General features: G+C 44.9%; 1 protein-coding gene across 1 annotated transcript in view; it reads right to left on the bottom strand.

Moving 5' to 3' along the window:
* Positions 1 to 1,282: 1,282 nt before the first annotated feature.
* Positions 1,283 to 27,552, bottom strand: part of LOC106591766 (uncharacterized) — a 66,913-nt gene continuing 40,643 nt past the window's right edge. The window contains exons 4-5 of the mRNA XM_045724244.2: positions 15,737 to 18,036; positions 1,283 to 5,467 (exon numbers count right to left, since the gene is read on the bottom strand). Of these exons, the coding sequence (XP_045580200.1) occupies positions 4,574 to 5,467; positions 15,737 to 18,036 (3,194 nt within the window). The 3' untranslated portion in view covers positions 1,283 to 4,573. The remainder of the gene's footprint in view (positions 5,468 to 15,736; positions 18,037 to 27,552) is intronic.

The raw sequence follows: 27,552 nt of genomic DNA, 5'->3' as shown, positions 1-27,552 counted from the left end.
TGCATTTAACAAATGGCCTCCATTCCAGACCAGCTGTGTGTCACAGCTTTCCCAGTGCTGTGAGTCACTGTGGGTTGTGTCAGCCAGGCTATATCAGTGATTCCTGACCTGTCCATATCTGACCTGTGTTGTACTGCAACCTGGTGTTATGGTAGATTACTACAGGGGAAGATACTGGTCATTAAAACTCCCCTCTTTAGTCCTACAGGTGGCAGTCTATGCATGGCTGTAAATCATCTAATTATGATAACTCCTTCATTTACATGTGTATAGCTGCCCAATATGTAGGCTACATCAAATCAGATTTCCATAAGTCAGTATCCCCAAGATGATGTGTAGCTACTGTCTGGCTATGTTTTCATGACAAATTAGATATTAAAATAGATATAGCAATACTCTAGGATTGCCTGAGGCTAACTTTGGGCTCCTGAGTGGCACAGTGGTCTAAGGCACTGTATCTCAGTGCTAGAAGCATCACTACAGACACCCTGGTTCAAATCCAGTCTTTATCACAACTGGCTGTGATTGGGAGTCCCATAGGGTGGTGCACAATTGTCTGGGTCATTGTAAATAAAAAATTGTTCTTAAAAATGTACTGCATAGTTCTTGAAATGTAAATAAAGCCAGTGGATGTTTAACTCTAGAATCAATATAGTTTGTCCTCACTAGCTGGCTGTGTGAATGACAGATTTCCCTCATGAATACATTCATCTTGTGAGATGGAGAGAGCTGCATCTCAAATGACACTCTCTATTCCCTATATAGTGCACTGCTTTTGACCAGAAACCTATGTATCGTGGTCAAAAATAGTGCACTATTTAGGAAATAGGGTGCCATTTAAGATGCAGAAAAGATGATCTCTTATAGACACCGGTGAGATCGTCGAAGGGGCTCAGAAAGCCCAGAGGTCTGCCTGACAGACTTGTGTTTTCTTGTTAGCTGCTATCTGTATTGATTTTCTCTTGGTGGCTGCTGTTTTGCTGCATTAAATGATTCTGAGTTAGTATGTCATTATAGTCCTTTTCCTCTGTCCTATACTATAAAAAACGATGAGTATGGATAAGAACCATGGTAACTGTGTAGCATTATGTATCGTGACAGAACACCATGAATTTAGGTATTCCCAGATTAGCCTGTTCAAAATCTACATAGTCTTCTTCCTGTTGTAATATCCCTGATTAGCCTCTACATAGGCCCTTCCTACTGTTGTAATGTAACTGAAGTGTTTAGTGAGCTGAAGTGAAAAGAGACAGCGATACAGAGACCACATACACAACATTGATAAAATTAGTGTCAGCACTTTTATTTTGTTTTGTGTTCCGTTATTTAAATAACACATAATTAAGGAGGGGTACATGAGACCTATTGTTGATACACACATACACAACATCATTGGTTGTTAGTCATATTACCAAATCTGTGTCCCAAACTCAAGAAAATCTCCCCCTTTTGTTAAAATACATTCTGTTAAGAACTAATTACAATCAACACTTGGGATTGGGACATAGCCATTCTGTGTTGATAGGCGGGGGGGGGGACTCTCAGGGGAGGGGGGGTTTACTCAAGGCTGAAACAAACCCACAGTGGCTCCTGTGTTGATTGGCAGGGGGAGACTCTCAGGGGAGGGGGGGTTTACTCAAGGCTGAAACAAACCCACAGTGGCTCCTGTGTTGATTGGCAGGGGGAGACTCTCAGGGGAGGGGGGGTTTACTCAAGGCTGAAACAAACCCACAGTGGCTCCTGTGTTGATTGGCAGGGGGAGACTCTCAGGGGAGGGGGGGTTTACTCAAGGCTGAAACAAACCCACAGTGGCTGCACCAGAAATACCCCGATAGCTCTATATTGTTTTGTTGATATATTGTTGATTTCTCCCGTTCGTAGCATTTGGGTGTTTTTTTTGCATTTCCCCTTTCCTGTTGTGAATGTTCTGACAATAACCTTCGCTGTCACAAGGAAAACCAAGTAGCTAAATGTGTTTACTCTGAATAGGATGCCATTTAAGACGCAGCCATGACAGTGAGAAGGTTATTCCTGCTTACCCAAGGTGCCAAGTCACCATAATACCAGCTGTCCCTGTCAGTCAGAGATTCAACACATCAGGGCACACTGTAGCAAAATGCTGTGCAATGGAAAACAAATCCTTATTGGACAAGCTCAGGTAGTCCCTTCCTGTTTCTATCCTTTTTCTTCTTCTTTTTGGTGTCTAATGAATACAGCCCACATGTGACTAGTCAGTAATCTGCTGATGCAGCGGTCACATAAGAGTCCTATGTGTTTAGGGGACAATGATAGAACCATTCCTGTGGTCCTGTTCTGTTTGTGATCCACTACGGGGCCGGAGGGAGAGATGTGGAATGACGTCGGTGGCCTTGGTGGCCTTGGTGACCCCCCCCCCCCGCCTTGAAATACACAATGCCTCCTGAGGGTTGAAGTGCAATGTTTACATTTACTGATAATTGTTTTTTAACTGTATAACATAAACAGGCTATTATATTGTGGTACTATGACAATTATGGAGAACAGTGTGGTTTCTTTTGTGAATGACACCTGTTTCAGCCAATCAAAGTCAGTCCGATACTGTGTGCCAATAGGAATATAGAATGAATCAAAGAAGTACAAAATCAAGTGAAACTTGTTCAAATGCAAAATCTAAAGCAAACTGAAATGTGCATGTGCATTTAGAGTATTGTATGTGGAATACAGGGCCTTGCTTCAGCAAGAGTTTGGTCATTTAACAAACCTACTCCTATCGTCTGATCCCAAACCTAACATCTGACTGCAACATTCTCTCAACCATCTCTTGTGGAATGCCTTTTTTATTTTTTATTAATCTTTCCTATTGGCTACCTTGATCGTTGTGGTACACACAGATGTTTGTCCCTACAACATTAGTGACAACAAAACCTTGGTTTCATATTGATCACTCAGAATGTAGTATTTCTACATACTGTATTTGTTGTCATTTTCATGTCCCCAGTCATTGTTTGTATGTTGTCGGTGCCCGGACAGTAGACATATCATTATTAGAAACGATAACATTGTGTCCCATTGGTTAACATATACTGTAAACCTACACAAACTTCCTCTTTGTCTGTCTCTCTTCTACCTGCCAATGTGTACATTCATTTGAAACAAAGCAGTACATAAAACAACATACAGTAACTGTATATACAGTATATAGAGGGGATAGATGCATTATTGCACTGCGATAGGTAAAGACTGCATAAGAAGTGTTGTGGTTTCCCTGTTCACAAAAAAGGATATACTGTAGTGTACGTTTGCTATTTCCCTGTTCACTAAAAAGGATACACTGTAGTGTACGTTTGTTTCCCTGTTCACTAAAAAGGATATACTGTAGTGTACGTTTGTTTCCCTGTTCACTAAAAAGGATATACTGTAGTGTATGTTTTTTGGGGCCATTTGTGATGCTATCAATACCACAATAACGCCAATGTTTCTTGATTCTTTGCATAGTAAGGTTATGGAATGGTAGAGAAACTACAATGTAACCAGAACCATATCTATAAAATGTCAATATAAATATATGGCTCTGACTCTACCCATTCTATCTCTACGTACTCATTCAGAGGGAAGAGTATAGTCCATCTTTGTTTTCTTAATCTACTAAATATCACGGCAACTTTCAAAGGGATTTCTTGATGAAAGCATAGTCCAGTAAACTGTAATATTATATTACAAAACTCCTATACCTGCCTCCCTGGAGACACTACTACGGTACTGAAACTGATCAATACTCTGTATATATCCCAAATGACACCATATTACCTATATAGTGCACTACTTTTGACTAGGTTCCATAATGCTCGGGTCAAAAGTAGTGCACTATATCCTGTAGAGAATAGGGTACCATTTTGAATACAGCCTCTCTCAAATGAGAATATAGAATTATTTAGAGTAAGCATAAGTGAGCTACTGTAATAATTGTATTTTTCATTGAACTTTTGTCGTAGTCAAATGCAAGTAAGCTAGGTTTACATTTCAGCAATTCCTGAATACAACACATTTAATTTTTTCAATGACATCATCCAAATATAAAGTTGCGGACAGGTCGCTTTGGATTTTAGAATCCCTTCAATTTCCTTTTTGTGAAATAAATGTATAACGTATTTTATAAGAATGAGAGGCAGAGGCAACAGTGAATTGTCCATTCAATCTCCTCTCAGTAATCCCACTGTTGAGCTAACTCTGAGCTTGATGGTCCTGGACTCTTCTATAGCCAGCCAGACAAATCGGTGGGTTTTAGTGGACTTTTGAATCACCAGATAGAAGCAACCTATGTCCCAGCTGTGTTGTAAGGGCATCATATTATCCCTTACTCCTGGATGCTCCAAAGTAACAAACACACAAGATCAGTTCCTTTCAAAGTCCTTTCCATATCTCACCTGTGAGGCAAGCTCTGAGCCCTCCATCTTAGATGCTCCTATACATCAATGAAATTAAGAATTGCCCAAAACCCACCAGTCCCTTTATCAATGTCCTCTCTGGGTTCTCTTCTTCTCTTATTGGGTAAGCTCAGTGGTCCTTTCTCCTGACCCTCTCTCCCCGGCTCCCCCTATAGGTCGGTGCCAAAACTACCCCTCTTAACCCTCAGGCTGCCGCCCCAGCCCCGGGGACTGGTGTTGTGGGTACGCTGCAGTCCTGGAGACCTCAGCCCAGAGTCCTCCGACTCCACTGAAGCATCCGAGTCAGTGAGGGACCTGGTGTTGTAGAGCCTTACTGGGGACCGGATCACCCCAGTAGGGGTGGGAGGTGGGCTGGTGAAGGGGGGGGACTGGCACCCCATGGCCCTGGACTGGTAGGGGCTGAAGGGTGGTTTGGAGCTGATATGGTGGTGCTGGTGGTCGTAGCCCTGGTGGTGCTGGTGGGTGGTGTTGTCACCTAGTGGGGAGATTGGGAGGTTGTGGCCGCTCAGAGCACCTGGGGACGGGCTGTTTTTACGTTTGGCGGCGTTGATGATGTTCTTGGCTAACAGGCGATGGTTTGCCTTGGAGTTGTTGGGGCTGGGGCTGACGATGGGAGACTGGCATCTGGAACCCCAGGGAGGGGACAGGGGTGAGGGGGAGAGAGGAGAGGGGATGGTGCCTTGGTGAGAGGGTCTGGAAGAGGAAGAGTTGGAGATGATGGTGGAGAAAGGCTTGGTTGTCTGGTTGATGTTAGGGGATTGACAGCGGGACCCCCAGGGAGATACAGGCGATATAGGTGAAGTGGTAGTGGATGGTTTAGGCCTGGATAAAGAGGCTGTGGAGAAGGGTTTGGTGGCTTGGTTGACCACAGTGGGTGACTTGCACCTTGTCTCCCAGGGTGGGGAGGCAGGGGAGGTGGCTGTCGCCTGTTGGAGGGGCCTGGAAGTGGGGGGTCCCTCTGGGCTGCTGAACCGACGGGTGAACTGCGGTGTCCTGGTGGGGGTGGTGGCGGGGGTCGTGGTCGGAGGGGACTCCTTCCTCATCTGTGGAGAGAGATTAAAAGTACAGAGACATGAATGTAAAATACCATGATAATGTTAAATTAGGGTATAGAGACATTAATGTAAGGCACCATGATAATGTTAAATTAGGGTATAGAGACAGTAATGTAAGGCACCATGATAATGTTAATCTAGGGTAAAGAGACATGAATGTAAGGCACCATTAAAAATGTTAAATGAGGGAAGATGTGTTTTTTTGATTGACAGTGCTGTAAGAACTGAAATCTACAACAGACCAAACAAAACAGCACCGGTAGCACTTAGTGTATAGGCTACATGTCACAGATTATGTCGTACTCGTCGCTGAAAATGTCATACTGGATAGAAAAGGACCAAGGCGCAGCGGGTATGTGGATACTCATTCTTTTAATTGGAAAATGAAAAGCATCCACAGGGAAAAACAAAACAATAACCAGTACTCACGATCAACAACAGTTTTGCTGGCTATCCAAAAACGCAGTGCAAAAACAATTCCCCACAACCCCAAAGACAAACACACACACCTATATAGGACTTCCAATCAAAGGCAACTATACACACCTGCCTCCAATTGGAAGTCCCAATCACCAACACAACATTCAACAAACACAAACCACCTGCCACATCCTGACCAAGACTAAGCAATACGCCCTCTGCTGGTCAAGACGTGACACTACAGAATGACCTCAGAACCAGCATATCTACCAGTATATTTAAAGTATATTTAAAACCAAATACTTTTAGACTTTTACTCAAGTAGTATTTTACTGGGTGACTTTCACTTTTACTTGAGTCATTTTCTATTAAGGGTATCTTTACTTTTACTCAAGTACGACAATTGAGTACTTTTTCCACCACTGGGTGTATTTAAGGAAAAGATAGTGAACTGTCCATTTAAAACATTTGAATATATTGAACATGATCGACAGAGGAATTTAGTTATATTCATTCAGCTCACAGACTTGGCTACCTAACTGTTTTTAACCATGTTACATGGTGTCCTTGACAAGAAAACAACAAGTCGGGCTGAAAACAGACTGCATAGCAACCCAGACTATGAGCTCCAATCTGTGTGTGTGTGTGTGTGTGTGTGTGTGTGTGTGTGTGTGTGTGTGTGTGTGTGTGTGTGTGTGTGTGTGTGTGTGTGTGTGTGTGTGTGTGTGAGCTCCCTTAATTAACCAAACAGGACACCTGGTCTTCAGTGTCCCTCTCACGTTACAGCAGTTTGGCCGAGTTGACTAACCTTTATGGAGATCTGCTGTTCTCTAGGCTCCTGAAGAGCTTGGTAGATCTGCTGTTCTCTAGGCTTCTGAAGAGCTTTGTAGATATGCTGTTCTCTAGGCTTCTGAAGAGCTTGGTAGGTCTGCTGTTCTCTAGGCTCCTGAAGAGCTTGGTAGATATGCTGTTCTCTAGGCTGCTGAAGAGCTTGGTAGATATGCTGTTCTCTAGGCTCCTGAAGAGCTTGGTAGGTCTGCTGTTCTCTAGGCTCCTGAAGAGCTTGGTAGGTCTGCTGTTCTCTAGGCTCCTGAAGAGCTTGGTAGATATGCTGTTCTCTAGGCTGCTGAAGAGCTTGGTAGATATGCTGTTCTCTAGGCTCCTGAAGAGCTTGGTAGATATGCTGTTCTCTAGGCTTCTGAAGAGCTTGGTAGGTCTGCTGTTCTCTAGGCTCCTGAAGAGCTTGGTAGGTCTGCTGTTCTCTAGGCTCCTGAAGAGCTTGGTAGATATGCTGTTCTCTAGGCTGCTGAAGAGCCTGGTACTGTAGGTCTGCTGTTCTCTAGGCTCCTGAACAGCCTGGTACTGTAGGTCTGCTGTTCTCTAGGCTCCTGAAGAGCCTGGTACTGTAGGTCTGCTGTTCTCTAGGCTCCTGAACAGCCTGGTACTGTAGGTCTGCTGTTCTCTAGGCTCCTGAACAGCCTGGTACTGTAGGTCTGCTGTTCTCTAGACTCCTGAAGAGCTTGGTACTGTAGGTCTGCTGTTCCCTAGGCTCCTGAAGAGCTTGGTACTGTAGGTCTGCTGTTCTCTAGGCTCCTGAAGATCCTGGTACTGTAGGTATGCTGTTCTCTAGGCTCCTGAAGAGCTTGGTAGGTCTGCTGTTCTCTAGGCTCCTGAAGAGCTTGGTACTGTAGGTCTGCTGTTCTCTAGGCTCATGAAGAGCCTGGTACTGTATGTCTGCTGTTCTCTAGGCTCCTGAAGAGCCTGGTACTGTAGGTCTGCTGTTCTCTAGGCTCCTGAACAGCCTGGTACTGTAGGTCTGCTGTTCTCTAGGCTCCTGAAGAGCTTGGTAGATATGCTGTTCTCTAGGCTCCTGAAGAGCCTGGTACTGTAGGTCTGCTGTTCCCTAGGCTCCTGAAGAGCTTGGCAGATATGCTGTTCCCTAGACTTATGTTGGCTTTGGTACAGTAGGCCTGCTTTTACAAGAGAGTTTCTTATTATGTTAAGCTCTCACAGGCTTTGCTGATACCCGGCAAAGACTCCTGGGGAGCTTTCTTTTCACCTTGAACTAGTGTTCATCAGATTCAGAGTACGGCACTGATCTACGGTCAGTTTTGCACTTTTCAACCCCTACTGGTTACATTTAGTATTTGGCATGGGCAAGCTGATCCTAGATCTGTGCCTATTTTGCCCTAAGGACAACATGAACTTTGAGCAAATGTTATCAAGATTTGCTGTTACCCTGCCTAGGCTCTTCGGGAGCTTTATTTTCCACTTGAACCAGTGTAACTCTGAAGTTACCCCCTATACCAATCAAAATGAATCAAAGTTTATTGATCGCATACAAAGTTTTACTTATGTTATTGCCAGTGCAGCAAATTGCTTATGTTTCCAGCTCCAACAGTGCAGTAATATCTAGCAAAACAATAACAATGCACACATCATCCATACGTTTAAAAAGACATCAGAAAGAGCAATGTCAGAGCCAAGAATATAAATACCTGTACAGTCACTTGCAAAAGTATTCATCCCCCTTGGCGTTTTTACTATTTTGTTGCATTACAATATGTACATTTATTTTTATTTGGATTTCATGTAATGGACATATACAAAATAGTCCAAATTGGTGAAGTGAAATGAAAAAAATAACTGCATATATATTGACCCCCTTTGCTATGAAGCCCCTAAATAAGATCTGTGGCAACCAATTACCTTCAGAAGTCACATAATTAGTTAGATTGCACACAGGTGGACTTTATTTAAGTGTCACATGATCGGTCACATGATCTCAGTATATATATATATATACTGCTCAAAAAAATAAAGGGAACACTTAAACAACACAATGTAACTCCAAGTCAATCACACTTCTGTGAAATCAAACTGTCCACTTAGGAAGCAACACTGATTGACAATAAATTTCACATACTGTTGTGCAAATGGAATAGACAACAGGTGGAAATTATAGGCAATAAGCAAGACACCCCCAATAAAGGAGTGGTTCAGCAGGTGGTGACCACAGACCACTTCTGTGTTCCTATGCTTCCTGGCTGATGTTTTGGTCACTTTTTAATGCTGGCGGTGCTTTCACTCTAGTGGTAGCATGAGACGGAGTCTACAACCCACACAAATGGCTCAGGTAGTGAAGCTCATCCAGGATGGCACATCAATGCGAGCTGTGGCAAGAAGGTTTGCTGTGTCTGTCAGCGTAGTGTCCAGAGCATGGAGGTGCTACCAGGAGACAGGCCAGTACATCAGGAGACGTGGAGGAGGCCGTAGGAGGGCAACAACCCAGCAGCAGGACCGCTACCTCCGCCTTTGTGCAAGGAGGAGCAGGAGGAGCACTGCCAGAGCCCTGCAAAATGACCTCCAGCAGGCCACAAATGTGCATGTGTCTGCTCAAACGGTCAGAAACAGACTCCATGAGGGTGGTATGAGGGCCCGACGTCCACAGGTGGGGGTTGTGCTTACAGCCCAACACCGTGCATGACGTTTGGCATTTGTCAGAGAACACCAAGATTGGCAAATTCGCCACTGGCTCCCTGTGCTCTCCACAGATGAAAGCAGGTTCACACTGAGCACATGACAGACGTGACAGAGTCTAGAGACGCCGTGGAGAACGTTCTGCTGCCTGCAACATCCTCCAGCATGACCGGTTTGGCGGTGGGTCAGTCATGGTGTGGGGTGGCATTTCTTTGGGGGGCTGCACAGCCCTCCATGTGCTCGCCAGAGGTAGCCTGACTGCCATTAGGTACCGAGATGAGATCCTCAGACCCCTTGTGAGACCATATGCTGGTGCGGTTGGCCCTGGGTTCCTCCTAATGCAAGACAATGCTAGACCTCATGTGGCTGGAGTGTGTCAGCAGTTCCTGCAAGAGGAAGGCATTGATGCTATGGACTGGCCCGCCCGTTCCCCAGACCTGAATCCAACTGAGCACATCTGGGACATCATGTCTCACTCCATCCACCAACGCCACGTTGCACCACAGACTGTCCAGGAGTTGGCGGATGCTTTAGTCCAGGTCTGGGAGGAGATCCCTCAGGAGACCATCCGCCACCTCATCAGGAGCATGCCCAGGTGTTGTAGGGAGGTCATACAGGCACGTGGAGGCCACACACACTACTGAGCCTCATTTTGACTTGTTTTAAGGACATTACATCAAAGTTGGATCAGCCTGTAGTGTGGTTTTCCACTTTAATTTTGAGTGTGACTCCAAATCCAGACCTCCATGGGTTGATAAATTGGATTTCCATTGATTATTTTTGTGTGATTTTGTTGTCAGCACATTCAACTATGTAAAGAAAAAAGTATTTAATAAGATTATTTCTTTCATTCAGATCTAGGATGTGTTGTTTAAGTGTTCCCTTTATTTTTTTGAGCAGTATATATATATATACACCTGTTCTGAAAGGCCCCAGAGTCTGCAACACCACCAAGCAAGGGGCACCACCAAGCAAGGGGCACCACCAAGCAAGGGGCACCATGAAGACCAAGGATCTCTCCAAACAGGGACAAAGTTGTGGAGAAGTACAGATCAGGGTTGGGTTATAAAAAAATATCAGAAACTTTGAACATCCCACGGAGCACCATTAAATCCATTATAAAAAAAAATGGAAAGAATATGGCACCACAACAAACCTGCCAAGAGAGGGCCGCCCACTAAAACTCAAGGACCAGGCAAGGAGGGCATTAATTAGAGAGGCAACAAAGAGACCAAAGATAACCCTGAAGTATCTGTCCATAGGACCATTTTAAGCCATACACTCCACAAAGCTGGGCTTTACGGAAGAGTGGCCAGAAAAGAAAGCCATTGCTTAAAGAAAAAAATAAGCAAACACATTTGGTGTTCACCAAAAGGTATGTGGGAGACTCCCCAAACATATGGAAGAAGGTACTCTGGTCAGATGAGACAAAAATGTAGCTTTTTGGCCATCAAGAAAAATGCTATGTCTGGCGCAAACCCAACACCTCTCATCACCCACAGAACAACATTCCCACAGTGAAGCATGGTGGTTGCAGCATCATGCTGTGGGGATGTTTTTCATCGGCAGGGACTAGGAAACTGGTCAGAATTGAAGGAATGATGGATGGCGCTAAATACAGGGACATTTTCAGTCTTCCATAGATTTGAGACTGGGAAGGAGGTTCCCCTTCCAGCCGGACAATGACTCTAAGCATACTGCTAAAGCAACACTTGAGTGGTTTAAGGGGAAACATTTAAATGTCTTGGAATGGCCTAGTCAAAGCCCAGACCTCAATCCAATTGAGAATCTGTGGTATGAGTTAAAGATTGCTGTACACAAGAGGAACCCATCCAACTTGAAGGAGCTGGAGCAGTTTTGCCTTGAGGAATGGGAAAAAAATCCCAGTGGCTAGATGTGCCAAGCTTATAGAGACATACCCCAAGAGACTTGCAGCTGTAATTGCTGCAAAAGGTAGCTCTACAAAGTATCGATTTTGGAGGGGGGGGGGGGTGGAATAGTTATGCACACTCAAGTTCTGTCTTATTTCTTGTTTGTTTCACAATAAAACATATTTTTCATCTTCAAAGTGGTAGGCATGTTGTGTAAATCAAATGATACAACCCCCCCCAAAATCTATTTTAATTCCAGGTTGTAAGGCAACAAAATATGAAAATTGCCAAGGGGGTGAATACTTTCGCAAGCCACTGTATGTGAATGGTGTGTATAGACAGGATAGACTGATCTCAGGTCAGTTTTGACCATTTGCGTTGTACTCCATAATGGTGAAGGTTAGGATTTGGAAAGAGTAGGCTGATCCTAGATCTGTACCTAGGCCCTAAGGGTAACTCTTGCAGAAAGATTGTGGCTTCCATCAATGTAATTGTCTGCATCATTTCCAATCACCCATATATTTTTAAATATATTTTCCATTATTATTTTCCCCTAACCCTACCACCCTCCCCTAATTGGAGTAAACTAATGGACAACACTTAAGCTTCGACTTCCAGCTTATACATACTATACTGAACAGAAATATAAAACGCAACATGTAAAGTGTTGGTCCTATGTTTCATGAGCTGAAATAAAAGATCCCAGAAATGTTTTATACGCACAAAAAGTGTATTTATCTTACATTTTGTGCAAAAATGTGTTTACATACCTGTTAGTGAGCATTTCTCCTTTGTCAAGATAATCCATCCACCTGACAGGTGTGGCGCATCAAGAAGCTAATTAAACAGCATGAACATTGCACAGATGGCAAACAGCGTGTATTAGTGTGGGTTTGCTGATGTCAATGTTGTGAACAGAGTGCCCCATGTTGGCGGTGGGGTTATGATATGGGCATTGCATTTTATTGATGGCAATTTGAATGCGCAGAGATACCGTGATGAGATCCACTTGTTGTGCCAATCATCCGCCGCCATCACCTCATGTTTCAGCATGATAAGGCACGGCCCCCATGTCACAACGATCTGTACACAATTCCTGTAAGCTGAAAATATCCCAGTTCTTCCATGGCCTGCATACTCACCAGACATGTCACCCATTAAGCATGTTTGGGATGCTCTGGATCGATGTGTGCGACAGCGTGTTCCAGTTCCCGCCAATATCGTGCAACTTCTCACAGCCATTGAAGAGGAGTGGGACAACATTCCACAGGCCACAATCAACAGTCTGATCAACTCTATGCGAAGGAGATGTGTCGCGCTGCATGAGCCAAATCCAAATGGTGGTCACACCAGATACGGACTGGTTTTCTGAAAATCTGTTATAAATGATTCTGTCCTAGTTAAAAACAAGTTGTCAACGAATAGGCTTTGATTAAATGTCCAATATCCTTGCCCACGTAAAAATTCTGTAAGAGTAATGTGTATGCCAATTATTTGATGGTCTGACCGCATTCTGTCGCCAATTTCACTTTTTTAAACTTTTGGTGCCAGCAAGAATTAAATAAGAAAGTAGTCCAGACTACTAGCTTGACTGAGCGTCCGCCATGTATATTTCACCAGGTCAGGCTAAGGGTAATTTATACCTTGAGCCTGGAGTGTTTTCATGCTAGACAAGAAAGGCCAATGGGTCATACCATTCTTTTGAAGGTAGGGGCCATGGGTAATACCATTTGTCTGAATGCGTTTAACTCTCGGGGGCTTTTAGAAAGCTAAGACCCTTTCTTCACAAAAAAACAGGTTGTAGAATGCAGTGTAATCACTCATACTGTACAAGGTGTTTCCTTTATCTTCAGGGAGAATCTTTTAAAACTGTTACTTCTTAAAAAGGCTGATTGTCTGTTTTGCATTGATGTATGTATCTGTTGTGTACTCTGCCAGCTCTTTGACTGTTAAACTGGGTGTTAGCCTTCAGGAATAAACATTAATTCTGTGTCTAACTGCTTTCAAATGTTTTCCTGCAGAGATCTACATTTGTTCAATGTACTATATGCTTCATTAAACTACGACAACAGAAAAGTCAAGGCAGCAAAAGAACCGAACGTTAAGGTACAATACAGGTAGATGAATGGAAAACAGCAGGATAGAAGAAACAGAAGAAAATAAGGAAAGGTAGAAAGACAAAACAAAAGAAAGCAGGTCCCAGGAAAACAGAAATGATACAGCTTTAATCAGGAGAGAAACAGAAAGCATAAAGCTTTAATCAGGAGAGAAACAGAAAGCATAAAGCTTTAACCAGGAGAGAAACAGAAAGCATAAAGCTTTAACCAGGAGTGAAACAGAAAGCATAAAGCTTTAACCAGGAGAGAAACAGAAAGCATAAAGCTTTAATCAGGAGAGAAACAGAAAGCATAAAGCTTTAACCAGGAGAGAAACAGAAAGCATAAAGCTTTAACCAGGCGAGAAACAGAAAGCATAAAGCTTTAACCAGGAGAGAAACAGAAAGCATAAAGCTTTAACCAGGAGAGAAACAGAAAGCATAAAGCTTTAATCAGGAGTGAAACAGAAAGCATAAAGCTTTAACCAGGCGAGAAACAGAAAGCATAAAGCTTTAACCAGGAGTGAAACAGAAAGCATAAAGCTTTAATCAGGAGAGAAACAGAAAGCATAAAGCTTTAACCAGGAGAGAAACAGAAAGCATAAAGCTTTAACCAGGAGAGAAACAGAAAGCATAAAGCTTTAATCAGGAGTGAAACAGAAAGCATAAAGCTTTAATCAGGAGTGAAACAGAAAGCATAAAACTTTAACCAGGAGAGAAACAGAAAGGATAAAGCTTTAACCAGGAGAGAAACAGAACGTTTATAAATGCAGAAACAGTCCTACAGAAAAGAGAAGTGTATAGATACAGAAACTTAATAGGAAAACAGAAATCAGTCCATCAAAGAAGAGAGGAACAGAGAAACCATAGTCGTTGTTGTCAGCTAGCTGGTTTAGTGATCAACATGGTGAATCTAAAAACACTCTTGAGTTATATTTTCATTCGTTGTTGTTCTATGTATAAATCAGTTGAGTGGTAAAACCGTAGAAGTTTACATTACGTCAAATTGCATGCAGAACAAGTGCAGTGTGTACATGACTGTCATCAACAGTCTCAGAGCCAGGGCTCACAGGACAGTAGTAGTATGTCATTTAGTGGTTCTCCAACTAAGGGCAGAGAAACTGAGAATCAGAAGTCTAGGCAATGTCCCAAATGGCACCCTATTTCCTATATAGTGCACTACACTTTTGACCAGCGCCCTATGGGACCTGGTCAAAAGTAGTGTACTATAAAGGGAATGGGGTGCAATTTCAAACAGCAGTCAGTCTATATTAGAAACAGAGACATTAAAGGGAGTTCCCTGCCTGATACTTTCATGTCTGTAAGCTTGTATTAAACTACAAATCATAGATCATAAAATTAGACGCCAAACGCATCTGTTCAAGGGCTTTGTATCTCTCTGTCTCAAGTCTTTCTGGAGATGGGAAAAACAATGTAAAAATAAATAAAAAAGTGTGAACCCGATTTCTCATCCCAAAGTTATTTAGGAGCTGACAGAAAATTGGGCTTTTCCAAAGCTCAAGTGCACTTTGTGGTTTTTATTTGGCAAATAGTACCACATATCTCCCCTCTTAACTGACATAATGTTCCTTTGAATTTTTAGACTTGAGCTCTGAATCTACAACATACAGAGGGTGTTTGTTGATCTCTGGATCTATAGCATAGTGTTTGTTGATCTCTGGATCTATAGCATAGTGTTTGTTGATCTCTGGATCTATAGCATAGTGTTTGTTGATCTCTGGATCTATAGCATAGTGTTTGTTGATCTCTGGATCTATAGCATAGTGTTTGTTGATCTCTGGATCTATAGCATAGTGCTTGTTGATCTCTGGATCTATAGCATAGTGTTTGTTGATCTCTGGATTTATAGCATAGTGCATGTTGATCTCTGGATCTATAGCATAGTGTTTGTTGATCTCTGGATCTATATCATAGTGTTTGTTGATCTCTGGATCTATAGCATAGTGTTTGTTGATCTCTGGATCTATAGCAACTGTTTTTCAGTTGCATAGCAGACTTGTTTTGTTTAATCACTAATGAAGCAGCAAAAATCCAAACCATGAAATCAAGATTCCACAAGGAACTCCAACCAAATATTTGCGTTTTGGGTGTAGAGAAATAATCTATGTTGAGTTTTGTACTGTGAAATAACATCAACAGTGACGTCTAATCCTGTAGTATCTAGCTATCCAATAAACCTAGTGTGTGTATCCAGTATCTGTTGTGTGTAATATAGTAAAATAAGGTTCTCTTGTTTGTCTATCTGTTGTACTTTGGTCGTGTTAACACAGTTCAGAGTAAAAGCAGAGTAGAAACAGAGTTAAAGCAGAGTAAAAGCAGAGTAGAAACAGAGTAAATCTATCAGTAGAAGAAGAAAGAAGGCCTCCACACCTGGGGTTCGATCCCGGCCCTCTTGGCAGAGAATGTGGGTCTGGGTGCCTGGACGCTCGACCGAGGAGAGGCCACTCTCTCCGGAGAGAAGGCAGAGACAGGAGAGGTGATCCTGGGGTCCCTCAGCTGTGGAGTCCCCCCGTGTTGTGGAGGATAGTTATCCCTACCTCCAATTCCTCCTGATGGGGGCTGAAGTGAGGGTGACAGGGTAGGCCTGAAGCGGGGCAGGCTGTTGTAGTTGTGTGACTGAGGGTTGGAGGAGGGCAGGGAGGCCTGCCTGGAGTAGGCCTCAGATGAGACCAGGGGTTTGGGTGGTGGCGGGGCCCCCCGGGGCAGAGCGCTCAGCAGGGTGCTGGTAGAGTCCTGGACTGGGTTGAAGATAAACAGGGAGGAGTTGAGCTGGTAGGGTTGGTGCCTGGAGAGGTCCATCTCTATCTTGGTGCAGCCGTACTCCAGGGGTGGTTCTGCGAGGACCGGGGCCGACGTTGATGCCTGCTGGCTGGGCCTCCTGTTCACGGGCTGAGGGGTCTGGAGGGTCCGGGTCAGCCTGGCGCTGAGGTCAGTGTTGTTAGCGATAGCTTTGACCCGGCCAGGCATATTAGATGGGTAGATCCAAGACGGCGGTAGAGACGCGGTGGGAGACGGAGACCTCATCTGACCACCTCCACCACCGGAGACATTCTGGTTCTCCACTACGTACTTCTCCATCCTGGACTGGCGCTTAGCGAACAGCTCGGCCCCCTTCCCTGATGCGTTGGTCAGGGTCTGCTCTGGCTGGTGCTGAACCCTGGGCTCCCTGGTCCTGGAGCTCTTGAGACAGGAGGACCACTCCGGCACGTTGGCAGCCTCCGCCTTCACCTCCTCCCTGGCTAGGAAGTTAGAGGCCTCGGCCCCCAGAGCCAGCAGCTCCTCCTCTGGGGCTGGGTCGGGAACGGAGCGGAGGCCGTGCTTCTTCCTATCATCATTCCCCTGGACCAGAGAGAGGAGTTCAGGGTTGGGTGCCATGACAGGCTTCTCCTTAAAAGTGAACATGGACTTCCTGGCTGTTGACGATCGTCTGATGGCCGCCGCCCCTTTCTCCAGAATGCCCGTTTTGATTGGCTGCTGCTGGTTCTGTTGACCAATCGGCTGAGGGGTGAAGGGGACAAAGGTGTTGGGTCTGGGGGAGGTTGGAGGAGGGATGTATTGGGTGACAGGAGGGTTGGGGGGTAGATATTGGGACACTGGGGCAGCTGTAGGAGGAGGGTTGTACTGGGGGATGGGTGTAGACCTAGGGAACATGATGGCAGACTTCGGAGGAGGACTGGAGAGAGACAGGGAGGGAGGAGGAGGATGGATGGAGAAGGCTTTGAGAGGAGGCATGGAGCATGAGGCAAGAGGGGGAGGAGGGGAGAAGGTGACAGGGCGAGTGGCAGTGAAAGCAGGGAGAGGGGGAGTGGAGTAGGAGGGGGCTGGGGGAAGAGTGGGGGTAGGATAGGAGGGGGCTGGGAGTATGTTGTTATCCATGACAGGACTCCTGGCCTCTGGGGACTTAAGCTGTATGGTGGGCGGGGAGAAGAAGGGTCTGGCTGTCCGGTTGACGATGGTGGGGGTCTGTCTGGACAGGGACATAGAAACTCGCCCGCCATTTTGGATCTCTCCAGCAGAGCCCTGGATGCTGTGGAAGCCATTACGCCAGCTCTCAGGGGGAGCTGTGGGGTATGTGTATGATCCCCTATTCATCCCCACTTCCTCTCTGACTGGACCAGTGTTGTTGTCATTTACTTGTATAATCTCATCCTTCACTTCACCTTCAATATCCTCGTATATATCCTCTCTTTCTCTCTCTCCACTCCTCTCTTCCTCCTCCTCTTCTCTCTCGTTCACCGGCTGGAAGTGTCTCTCTTGTGTCACGTCCACTTCCTCGTAGATTTGCTCATCACCTCTGTCCTCCATGATGTCACTTCCTGTGACCTCACTTCCAAAGGGTGGCGACCAGAGTGGTGGTTTTGTCCCGCTGCTGTTCTTCCAGTTCAGTTGTCTGTCTGTCTCTGTCTCTGTCCCTTCACTAGGACCCTCCCTCTCCTCTTCCCATGTCAGGTTGTTGTTCCTGTTATCTCCGTCTCTCTCCTGTTCCCTCGTTCTTTCCCCGCAGCTATCTAGCGTGAAGGCGTTGACCCTCTGCTTGCGGCGGTTGAAGAGCTGGACGCCGCGAGAGTTGGAGCAGCCAGACGGGACGGTCAGCTGGGCCGCGATGATCTGTGACCTCACCCTCGCCTCCTTCAACTCCTTCTCTGATAGGCTGGCACTACGCGCCAGGTCTGGAGGGGGGAGAGGAATGCAGGAAGAGAGAGAGGGAGAGAGAGAGAAGGAGTAATAGAGCGATAGAGGAGGGGGGAGAGAGAAATCAAGATTGTTATTTGATGATAGCAACAAAAGCTTGGACACATTAATTGAACTCAGAATAGATGTGTGTTAGTTATCTACCCTCTAATACAGAAAACTAATACCTATTATAGGAAACACCACTCTTAAAACTGTTGTCTCAAAAATAAGCTTAATGGGTAAGTCAATCTTAGATGTTAAGTCCCCTATTTGAGCGGTTCTGGACTGGTTTCGACAGGGCTCCCGCAGTGGCGCAGCGTTCTAAGGCACTGCATCTCAGTGCTTGAGGCGTCACTACAGACACCCTAGTTCGATTCCAGGCTGTATCACAACCGGCTGTGATTGAGAGTCCCATGGGGCAGAGCACAATTGGCCCAGTGTCGTCCGGGTTTGGCCGGTGTAGGCTGTCATTGTAAATAAGAATTTGTTCTTAACTGACTTGCCTAGTTAAATAAAGGTTAAATGTAAAAAATGTAAAAAACAAAATAGGAGCTTGTAAATATTCAAACTAATGTGAACCAACAAGGACAAGATCTTAACAAGTTTGAGGAGGAATATACAGTGCCATAACAAAGTATTCATAATTAATTAAATATTATATTTTTATCACCCATCTACACACAATACCACATAATGTCAAAGTGAAAACATGTTTTTAGAATCTTTATTGAAAAATGAAATACAGAAATGTTTCATTTACACAAGTATTCACAACCCTGAGTCAATATATGTTAGAATCACCGAAGGCAGCGATTACAGCTGTGAGTCTTTCTGGGTAATTCTCTAAGAGCTTTGCATACCTGGATTGTACAATATTTGCACATTATGCTTTTCAAAATTCTTCAAGCTCTGTCAAGTTGGTTGTTGATCATTGCTAGACAGACATTTTCTAGTCTTGCCATAGATTTTCAAGACGATTTCAGTCAAGACTGTAACTAGGTCACTCAGGAACCTTTAATGTCATCTTGGTAAGCAACTCGTGTATATTTTGCCTTGTGTTATAGGTTATTGTCCTGCTAAAAGGTGAATTTAACCAGTGCTTGTTGGAAGCAGACTGAACCAGGTTTTACACTAGAATTTTGCCTGTGCTTACCTTTTTTTATCCCTAGTCCTTGCCAATGACAGGCATACCCATAACATGATGCAGCCACCACCATGCTTGAAAAAATATAGAGTGGTACTCAGTGATGTGTTGGAGTTGCCTCAAACAAAACTCTTTGTATTCAGGACATAAAGGTAATTTATTTGCCCATTTTTTCCAGTTTTACCTTATGCATATTTTTGAATATTTTTATTCTGTACAGGCTTCCTTCTTTTCACTCTGTCATTTAGGTTTGTATTGTAGAGTAACTACAATCTATCCTCAGTTCTCCTATTACAGCCATTAAACTCTGTAACTTCATTAAATCCCCAGTGGCCTCATGGTGAAATCCCTGAGCAGTTTCCTTCCTCTCCGGCAACTGAGTTAGGCAGGACGCCTGTATCTTTGTAGTGACTGGGTGTATTGATACACCATCCAAAGTGTTATTAATAACTTCAGCATGCTCAAAGAGATATTCAATGTGTGCTTCTTTTTTTTACCCATAATGCCCTTTTAGTGTAAGAACTGTTTGAAAAGACTGCCTAAAATTTCTGACTGTTTTGTTGGGATAGAGCTTTGGCCTTTCCATGGTGACATCACCATACTGTAAATTAGTTTATAGAACAATAAGAAAGAGTTCCAAACCTCTCTGCCAATAACAGCTAGTTTTAAATTTGACCCTCCCCTCTCAGACCATTCCCAGACAGTCCTAGCTAAATTATTGCCTGAGAAATTGCTCTTTGCTACGAAGCTATTTTTGCTTATTTTTGAGAATTTCATTGAAAACAATTACAGTAAGGTACTTAATTTGTACCCACATTTTTTTTATATTGAGATAAAAATGGCTGGATTGGACCTTTAACCTCTATGGAATGGGTGTCCCTAAACTGGGATGGTTGTTGCTAACGTACACTAATGTGACTAGAATGACGTTGTATACAACAGCCAACTTTCCGGGACATAGATATGTCTTATATGGGCAGAAAGCTTAAATTATTGTTAATCTAACTGCAGTGTCCAATTAACAGTAGCTATTACAGTGAAAAAATACCATGATATTGTTTGAGGAGAGTGCACAACAACAACAAAAAAATTATCAAGGCAACTGGTTTGATACGTTCACCTCTGAAGGTAAATAATGTACTTACATTCAGTAATCTTGCTCTGATTTGTCATTTTGAAGGTCCCAGAGATAAAATATAGCATAGTTTTGTTTGATAAAATACATTTTTATGTTCAAATGTAGGAACTGGGGTCTACAGTTTGACCCTACTGCTGATCTTTGGCTTCACACCCACCCCGCCATCTAGAGGTGTGATAGTTAGTGTATAAGCTAATTATCCAACATGTACGACATTCCTGGGAGTGTGTAAACTTTCCTTTTTTATTACCAAAGCCTTTTTGTATGTTCTCTATAGTTATGTACTTTAAAATGTATCAATTGGCCTCCCGAGCGGCACTCCATCACAGTGCCAGCTGTGCCACTAGAGATTCTGGGTTCAAGTCCAGGCTCTGTCGCGAACGGGAGACCCATGGGGCGGCACACAATTGGCCCAACATCGTCCATCTTAGGGGAGGGTTTGGCTGGCAGGGATGTCCTTGTCCCATCGTGCACTAGCGACTCCTGTGGTGGGCTGGTCGGAGTGCATGCTGACACGGTCGCCAGGTGTTTCCTCTGACAACATTGGTGCGACTGGCTTCCGGGTTAGGTGGGCATTGTGTCAAGAAGCAGTGCGGCTTGGTTGGGTTGTGTTTCGGAGGACTGCTCGCTCCGGTTTGGAGCGAGCAGTCGCACTACGCTTCGCTCCACAGGTAATATTACACTTCACTACATTACAACGGCTTGATTTGTTTGATCTGAGCAATTCTTCTTAGCTAGCTACATAGCCGTCTTTGTATCAAAGATAATTGTGTAGTTTAGAGTAATTAGAGTAAATATCGAGGCTAGCTATCTTCGTCCTCCTAACGTAGTCCTCCTAACGTAGCCAACACTGCTAGCTAGCTAGCCATCACTGCTAGCTAGCCAACTTCTACCGACTAGCAGCACTGTAGAAACGATTACATTACAACGTAACGACTTGATTAGTGTGGTGTTAGTGTTAGTTAGCCAGCTACATAGTTGTCTTTGCTGTCTCTGTATCTAAGATAATTGTGTACTTTGAGTAATTATCGAGGTGAGCTAGCCAGCCGCGACGCGGCGCCAGACTTAGTCAACACACCTAGTCATCATTAACCCACTGCTAGCTAGCCAACCGTTACCGACTAGCAGCGCTGTAGATACTAATACTTTACAACGGAACGATTTGACTAGTGCAGTGTTAGCTAGCTAGCTACTTAGTTGTCTTTGTCATAGCTTGATAATTGTGTAGTCTAGTAACTACCGAGGTTAGCTAGCCAGCCATCGAGGTTAGCTAGCCAGATATTTCCGTCCCCCGCGACGCCATTTTTCCTAACCCAGCCAACTATTACCGACGAGCAGCATTGTAGAAACTAAATACATTACAAGGAACGTCTTGATTAGTGTTATGTTAGCTAGCTAGCTACAAAGTTGCTTTGTATCATGACAAGGTGTAGTACTGAAACTATCGAGGTTACCTAGCCAGCTACACGTTCAAAGTCAACAACGCAGCCACTGCTAGCTAGCCTACTCCACCAGCCAGCAGTACTGTATCATTTTAGTCAATAAGATTTTTGCAATGTGAGCTTAACTTTCTGAACATTCGAGACGTGTAGTCCACTTGTCATTCCAATCTCCTTTGCATTAGCGTAGCCTCTTCTGTAGCTTGTCTACTATGTGTCTGTCTATCCCTGTTCTCTCCCCTCTGCACAGGCCACACAAACGCTCCACACCGCGTGGCCGCTGCCACTCTAACCTGGTGGTCCCAGCGCGCACGACCCACGTGGAGTTCCAGGTCTCCGGCAGCCTCTGGAACTGCCGGTCTGCGGCCAACAAGGCTGAGTTCATCTCAGCCTATGCTACCCTCCAGTCCCTAGACTTCCTGGCGCTGACGGAAACATGGATTACCACAGATAACACTGCTACTCCTACTGCTCTCTCCTCGTCTGCCTACGTGTTCTCGCATACCCCTAGAGCATCGAGCCAGCGGGGTGGTGGCACTGGAATCCTCATCTCTCCCAAGTGGACATTCTCTCTTTCTCCCCTGACCCATCTGTCTATCTCCTCATTTGAATTCCATGCTGTCACAGTTACCAGCCCTTTCAAGCTTAACCTGTTAGGGCTAGGGGGCAGTATTTGCACGGCTGGATAAAAAAATGTACCCGATTTAATCTGGTTACTAATCCTACCCAGTAACTAGAATATGCATATACTTATTATATATGGATAGAAAACACCCTAAAGTTTCTAAAACTGTTTGAATGGTGTCTGTGAGTATAACAGAACTCATTTGGCAGGCAAAACCCTGAGACAGATTCTGACAGGAAGTGGATACCTGATGTGTTGTATTACCTTTAAACCTATGCCATTGAAAAACACAGGGGCTGAGGAATATTTTGGCACTTCCTATTGCTTCCACTAGATGTCACCAGCCTTTACAAAGTGTTTTGAGTCTTCTGGAGGGAGATCTGACCGAACAAGAGCCATGGAACGATGATGGCCCATTAGACACCTGGCGCGCGAGTTCATGTTGGGTACCCTCGTTCCAATACGTTATAAAGGAGAATGCATTCGTCCACCTTGAATATTATTCATGTTCTGGTTAAAAAAGGCCCTAATGATTTATGCTATACAACGTTTGACATGTTTGAACGAACGTAAATATATTTTTTCCCCTCGTTCATGAAGTGAAGTCCGGCGGGCTTAGATCATGTGCTAACAAGACGGAGATTTTTGGACATAAATGATGAGCTTTTTTGAACAAAACTACATTCGTTATGGACCTGTGATACCTGGAAGTGACATCTGATGAAGAGAATCAAAGGTAATGGATTATTTACATAGTATTTTCGATTTTAGATCTCCCCAACATGGCGGCTAGTCTGTATCGCAACGCGTATTTTTCTGGGCGCAGTGCTCAGATTATTGCAAAGTGTGATTTCCCAGTAAGGTTATTTTTAAATCTGGCAAGTTGATTGCGTTCAAGAGATGTAAATCTATAATTCTTTAAATGACAATATAATATTTTACCAATGTTTTCTAATTTTAATTATTTAATTTGTGGTGCTGACTTGAATGCCGGTTATTGGAGGGAAACGATTTCCTGAACATCAACGCCACAGTAAAACGCTGTTTTTGGATATAAATATGAACTTGATAGAACTAAAAATGCATGCATTGTCTAACATAATGTCCTAGGAGTGTCATCTGTTGGAGATTGTAAAAGGTTAGTGCATAATTTTAGCTGATTTTATGGTTTTGGTGACGCCTGTCTTTGAATTGGCACAACATTACACACAACTCTTGTAAATGTACTGTCCTAACATACTCTAAATGTATGCTTTCGCCGTAAAACCTTTTTGAAATTGGAAAACGTGGTTAGATTAAGGAGATGTTTATCTTTCAAAGGGTGTAAAATAGTTGTATGTTTGAAAAATTTGAATTTTGACATTTATTTGGATTCAAATTTGCCGCTCTTTAAATGCACCTGCTGTTGATGGAGTGCACCACGGGTGGAACGCTTGCGTCCCACCTAGCCCATAGTGGTTAACATCCTTATCATTTATCGCCCTCCAGGTTCCCTTGGAGAGATCATCAATGAGCTTGACGCCTTGATAAGTTCCTTTCCTGAGGATGGCTCACCTCTCACAGTTCTGGGTGACTTTAACCTCCCCTCGTCTACCTTTGACTCATTCCTCTCTGCCTCCTTCTTTCCACTCCTCTCCTCTTTTGACCTCACCCTCTCACCTTCCCCCCCTACTCACAAGGCAGGCAATACGCTTGACCTCATCTTTACTAGATGCTGTTCTTCCACTAATCTCATTGCAACTCCCCTCCAAGTCTCCGACCACTACCTTGTATCCTTTTCCCTCTCGCTCTCATCCAACACTTCTCACTCTGCCCCTACTCGGATGGTATTGCGCCGTCCCAACCTTCGCTCTCTCTCTCCCGCTACTCTCTCCTCTTCCATCCTATCATCTCTTCCCTCTGCTCAAACCTTCTCCAACCTATCTCCTGATTCTGCCTCCTCAACCCTCCTCTCCTCCCTCTCTGCATCCTTTGATTTCCTCTGTCCCCTATCCTCCAGGCCGGCTCGGTCCTCCCCTCCTGCTCTGTGGCTCGACGACTAACTGCGAGCTCACAGAACAGGGCTCCGGGCAGCCGAGCGGAAATGGAGGAAAACTCGCCTCCCTGCGGACCTGGCATCCTTTCACTCCCTCCTCTCTACATTTTCCTCTTCTGTCTCTGCTGCTAAAGCCACTTTCTACCACTCTAAACTCCAAGCATCTGCCTCTAACCCTAGGAAGCTCTTTGCTACCTTCTCCTCCCTCCTGAATCCTCCTCCCCCTCCCCCCCCCCTCCTCCCTCTCTGCGGATGACTTCGTCTACCATTTTGAAAAGAAGGTTGACGACATCCGATCCTCGTTTGCTAAGTCAAACGACACCGCTGGTCCTGCTCACACTGCCCTACCCTGTGCTTTGACCTCTTTCTCCCCTCTCTCTCCAGATGAAATCTCGCGTCTTGTGACGGCCGGCCGCCCAACAACCTGCCCACTTGACCCTATCCCCTCCTCTCTTCTCCAGACCATTTCCGGAGACCTTCTCCCCTACCTCACCTCGCTCATCAACTCATCCTTGACCGCTGGCTACGTCCCTTCCGTCTTCAAGAGAGCGAGAGTTGCACCCCTTCTGAAAAAACCTACACTCGATCCCTCCGATGTCAACAACTACAGACCAGTATCCCTTCTTTCCTTTCTCTCCAAAACTCTTGAACGTGCCGTCCTTGGCCAGCTCTCTTGCTATCTCTCTCAGAATGACCTTCTTGATCCTAATCAGTCAGGTTTCAAGACTGGGCATTCAACTGAGACTGCTCTTCTCTGTGTCACGGAGGCTCTCCGCACTGCTAAAGCTAACTCTCTCTCCTCTGCTCTCATCCTTCTAGACCTATCTGCTGCCTTTGATACTGTGAACCATCAGATCCTCCTCTCCACCCTCTCTACGAGCTGGGCATCTCCGGCGCGGCCCACGCTTGGATTGCGTCCTACCTGACAGGTCGCTCCTACCAGGTGGCGTGGCGAGAATCTGTTCCGCACCACGTGCTCTCACCACTGGTGTCCCCCAGGGCTCTGTTCTAGGCCCTCTCCTATTCTCGCTATACACCAAGTCACTTGGCTCTGTCATATCCTCACATGGTCTCTCATATCATTGCTATGCAGATGACACACAATTAATCTTCTCCTTTCCCCCTTCTGACAACCAGGTGGCGAATCGCATCTCTGCATGTCTGGCAGACATATCAGTGTGGATGACGGATCACCACCTCAAGCTGAACCTCGGCAAGACGGAGCTGCTCTTCCTCCCGGGGAAGGACTGCCCGTTCCATGACCTCGCCATCACGGTTGACAACTCCCTTGTGTCCTCCTCCCAGAGTGCTAAGAGCCTCGGCGTGACCCTGGACAACACCCTGTCGTTCTCCACTAACATCAAGGCGGTGACCCGATCCTGTAGGTTCATGCTCTACAACATTCGCAGAGTACGACCCTGCCTCACACAGGAAGCGGCGCAGGTCCTAATCCAGGCACTTGTCATCTCCCGTCTGGATTACTGCAACTCGTTGTTGGCTGGGCTCCCTGCCTGTGCCATTAAACCCCTACAACTCATCCAGAACGCCGCAGCCCGTCTGGTGTTCAACCTTCCCAAGTTCTCTCACGTCACCCCGCTCCTCCGCTCTCTCCACTGGCTTCCAGTCGAAGCTCGCATCCGCTACAAGACCATGGTGCTTGCCTATGGAGCTGTGAGGGGAACGGCACCTCCGTACCTTCAGGCTCTGATCAGGCCCTACACCCAAACAAGGGCACTGCGTTCATCCACCTCTGGCCTGCTCGCCTCCCTACCTCTGAGGAAGCACAGTTCCCGCTCAGCCCAGTCAAAACTGTTCGCTGCTCTGGCACCCCAATGGTGGAACAAGCTCCCTCACGATGCCAGGACAGCGGAGTCAATCACCACCTTCCGGAGTCACCTGAAACCCCACCTCTTTAAAGAATACCTGGGATAGGATAAAGTAATCCTTCTAACCCCCCCTAAAAGATTTAGATGTACTATTGTAAAGTGGTTGTTCCACTGGATATCATAAGGTGTATGCACCAATTTGTAAGTCGCTCTGGATAAGAGCGTCTGCTAAATGACTTAAATGTAAATGTAAATGTCTATTGACCTTCGACTCTCCCGAGTCCGTACGGGAGTTGCAGCGATGAGACAAGACTGTAACTACCAATTGGATACCACGAGACTGTAACTACCAATTGGATACCACTAAACTGTAACTACCAACTGGATACCACGAAACTGGGGAGAAAAAGGGGTAAAAAAATATTATTTTTTTATGAATAAAATGTAACAATTGACCAATTCGGTACATTTGGGCAAACTCCTGGCAGACTTGATACAAATTATATGCAGTAATGTAATTCTTCACTGGATCCGTCTGAAGCTTTGCACACACTGCTTCCATCTGGTGGACGAAAATTGAAAAAAAGGGTAAGATCCTTAAGAGGCTCATGTTTAGCAATGAGGCAGGCATTTCAGACATATCAGCTATTTTTCAGTAATAAAATACATTGACTATGACGACAGCACTGTGGCTCAATTCTTTAGACAATGTGATTAAAAAAACAACAGTGTTTCTGTTGAAAATGGAGGCTTGGTTTATTGTCTGAGTTTAAGAGCTCCGTTCAGAGCAGGAGAAAGAATTTCCTCTCTTCCATCTGGTCCCTGACCAAGCATTCCTTAGCAGCCCAGAACATTCCCTGTCAGCAACCCAGATTCCCTATTCCCTCCATGGTGCACTACTTTTGACCAGAGTCCTATGTTGCACTGTCTCAAGGAATGGGATAGGGAATAGGATTCTATTTGGGACTAATTCCCTGCCTCAGTCAGTTTACAATGTCTTCAAGGCTGTAGATCAACCCTTTATTAATCATAAATCATTTCAGCCACAGCTCTAAGTTCCTCTCCATTTCAGCCATAGCTCTATGTTCCTCTCCATTTCAGCCACAGCTCTATGTTCGTCTCCATTTCAGGACAGCTCTATGTTCCTCTCCATATTTCAGCCACAGCTCTATGTTCCTCTCCATTTCAGCCACAGCTCTATGTTCCTCTCCATATTTCAGCCACAGCTCTATGTTCCTCTCCATATTTCAGCCACAACTCTATGTTACTCTCCATTACCAGTATCCTGGTGGGAAGTTGGAAATG

Source organism: Salmo salar, chromosome 09, assembly GCF_965601325.2.
Source record: "Salmo salar chromosome 09, fSalSal1, whole genome shotgun sequence".
In the NCBI taxonomy this organism is placed as follows: Eukaryota; Metazoa; Chordata; class Actinopteri; order Salmoniformes; family Salmonidae; genus Salmo; species Salmo salar.
The sequence above is the reverse complement of the archived record's forward strand: the minus strand, read 5'-3'. Positions and strand labels throughout refer to the sequence as shown.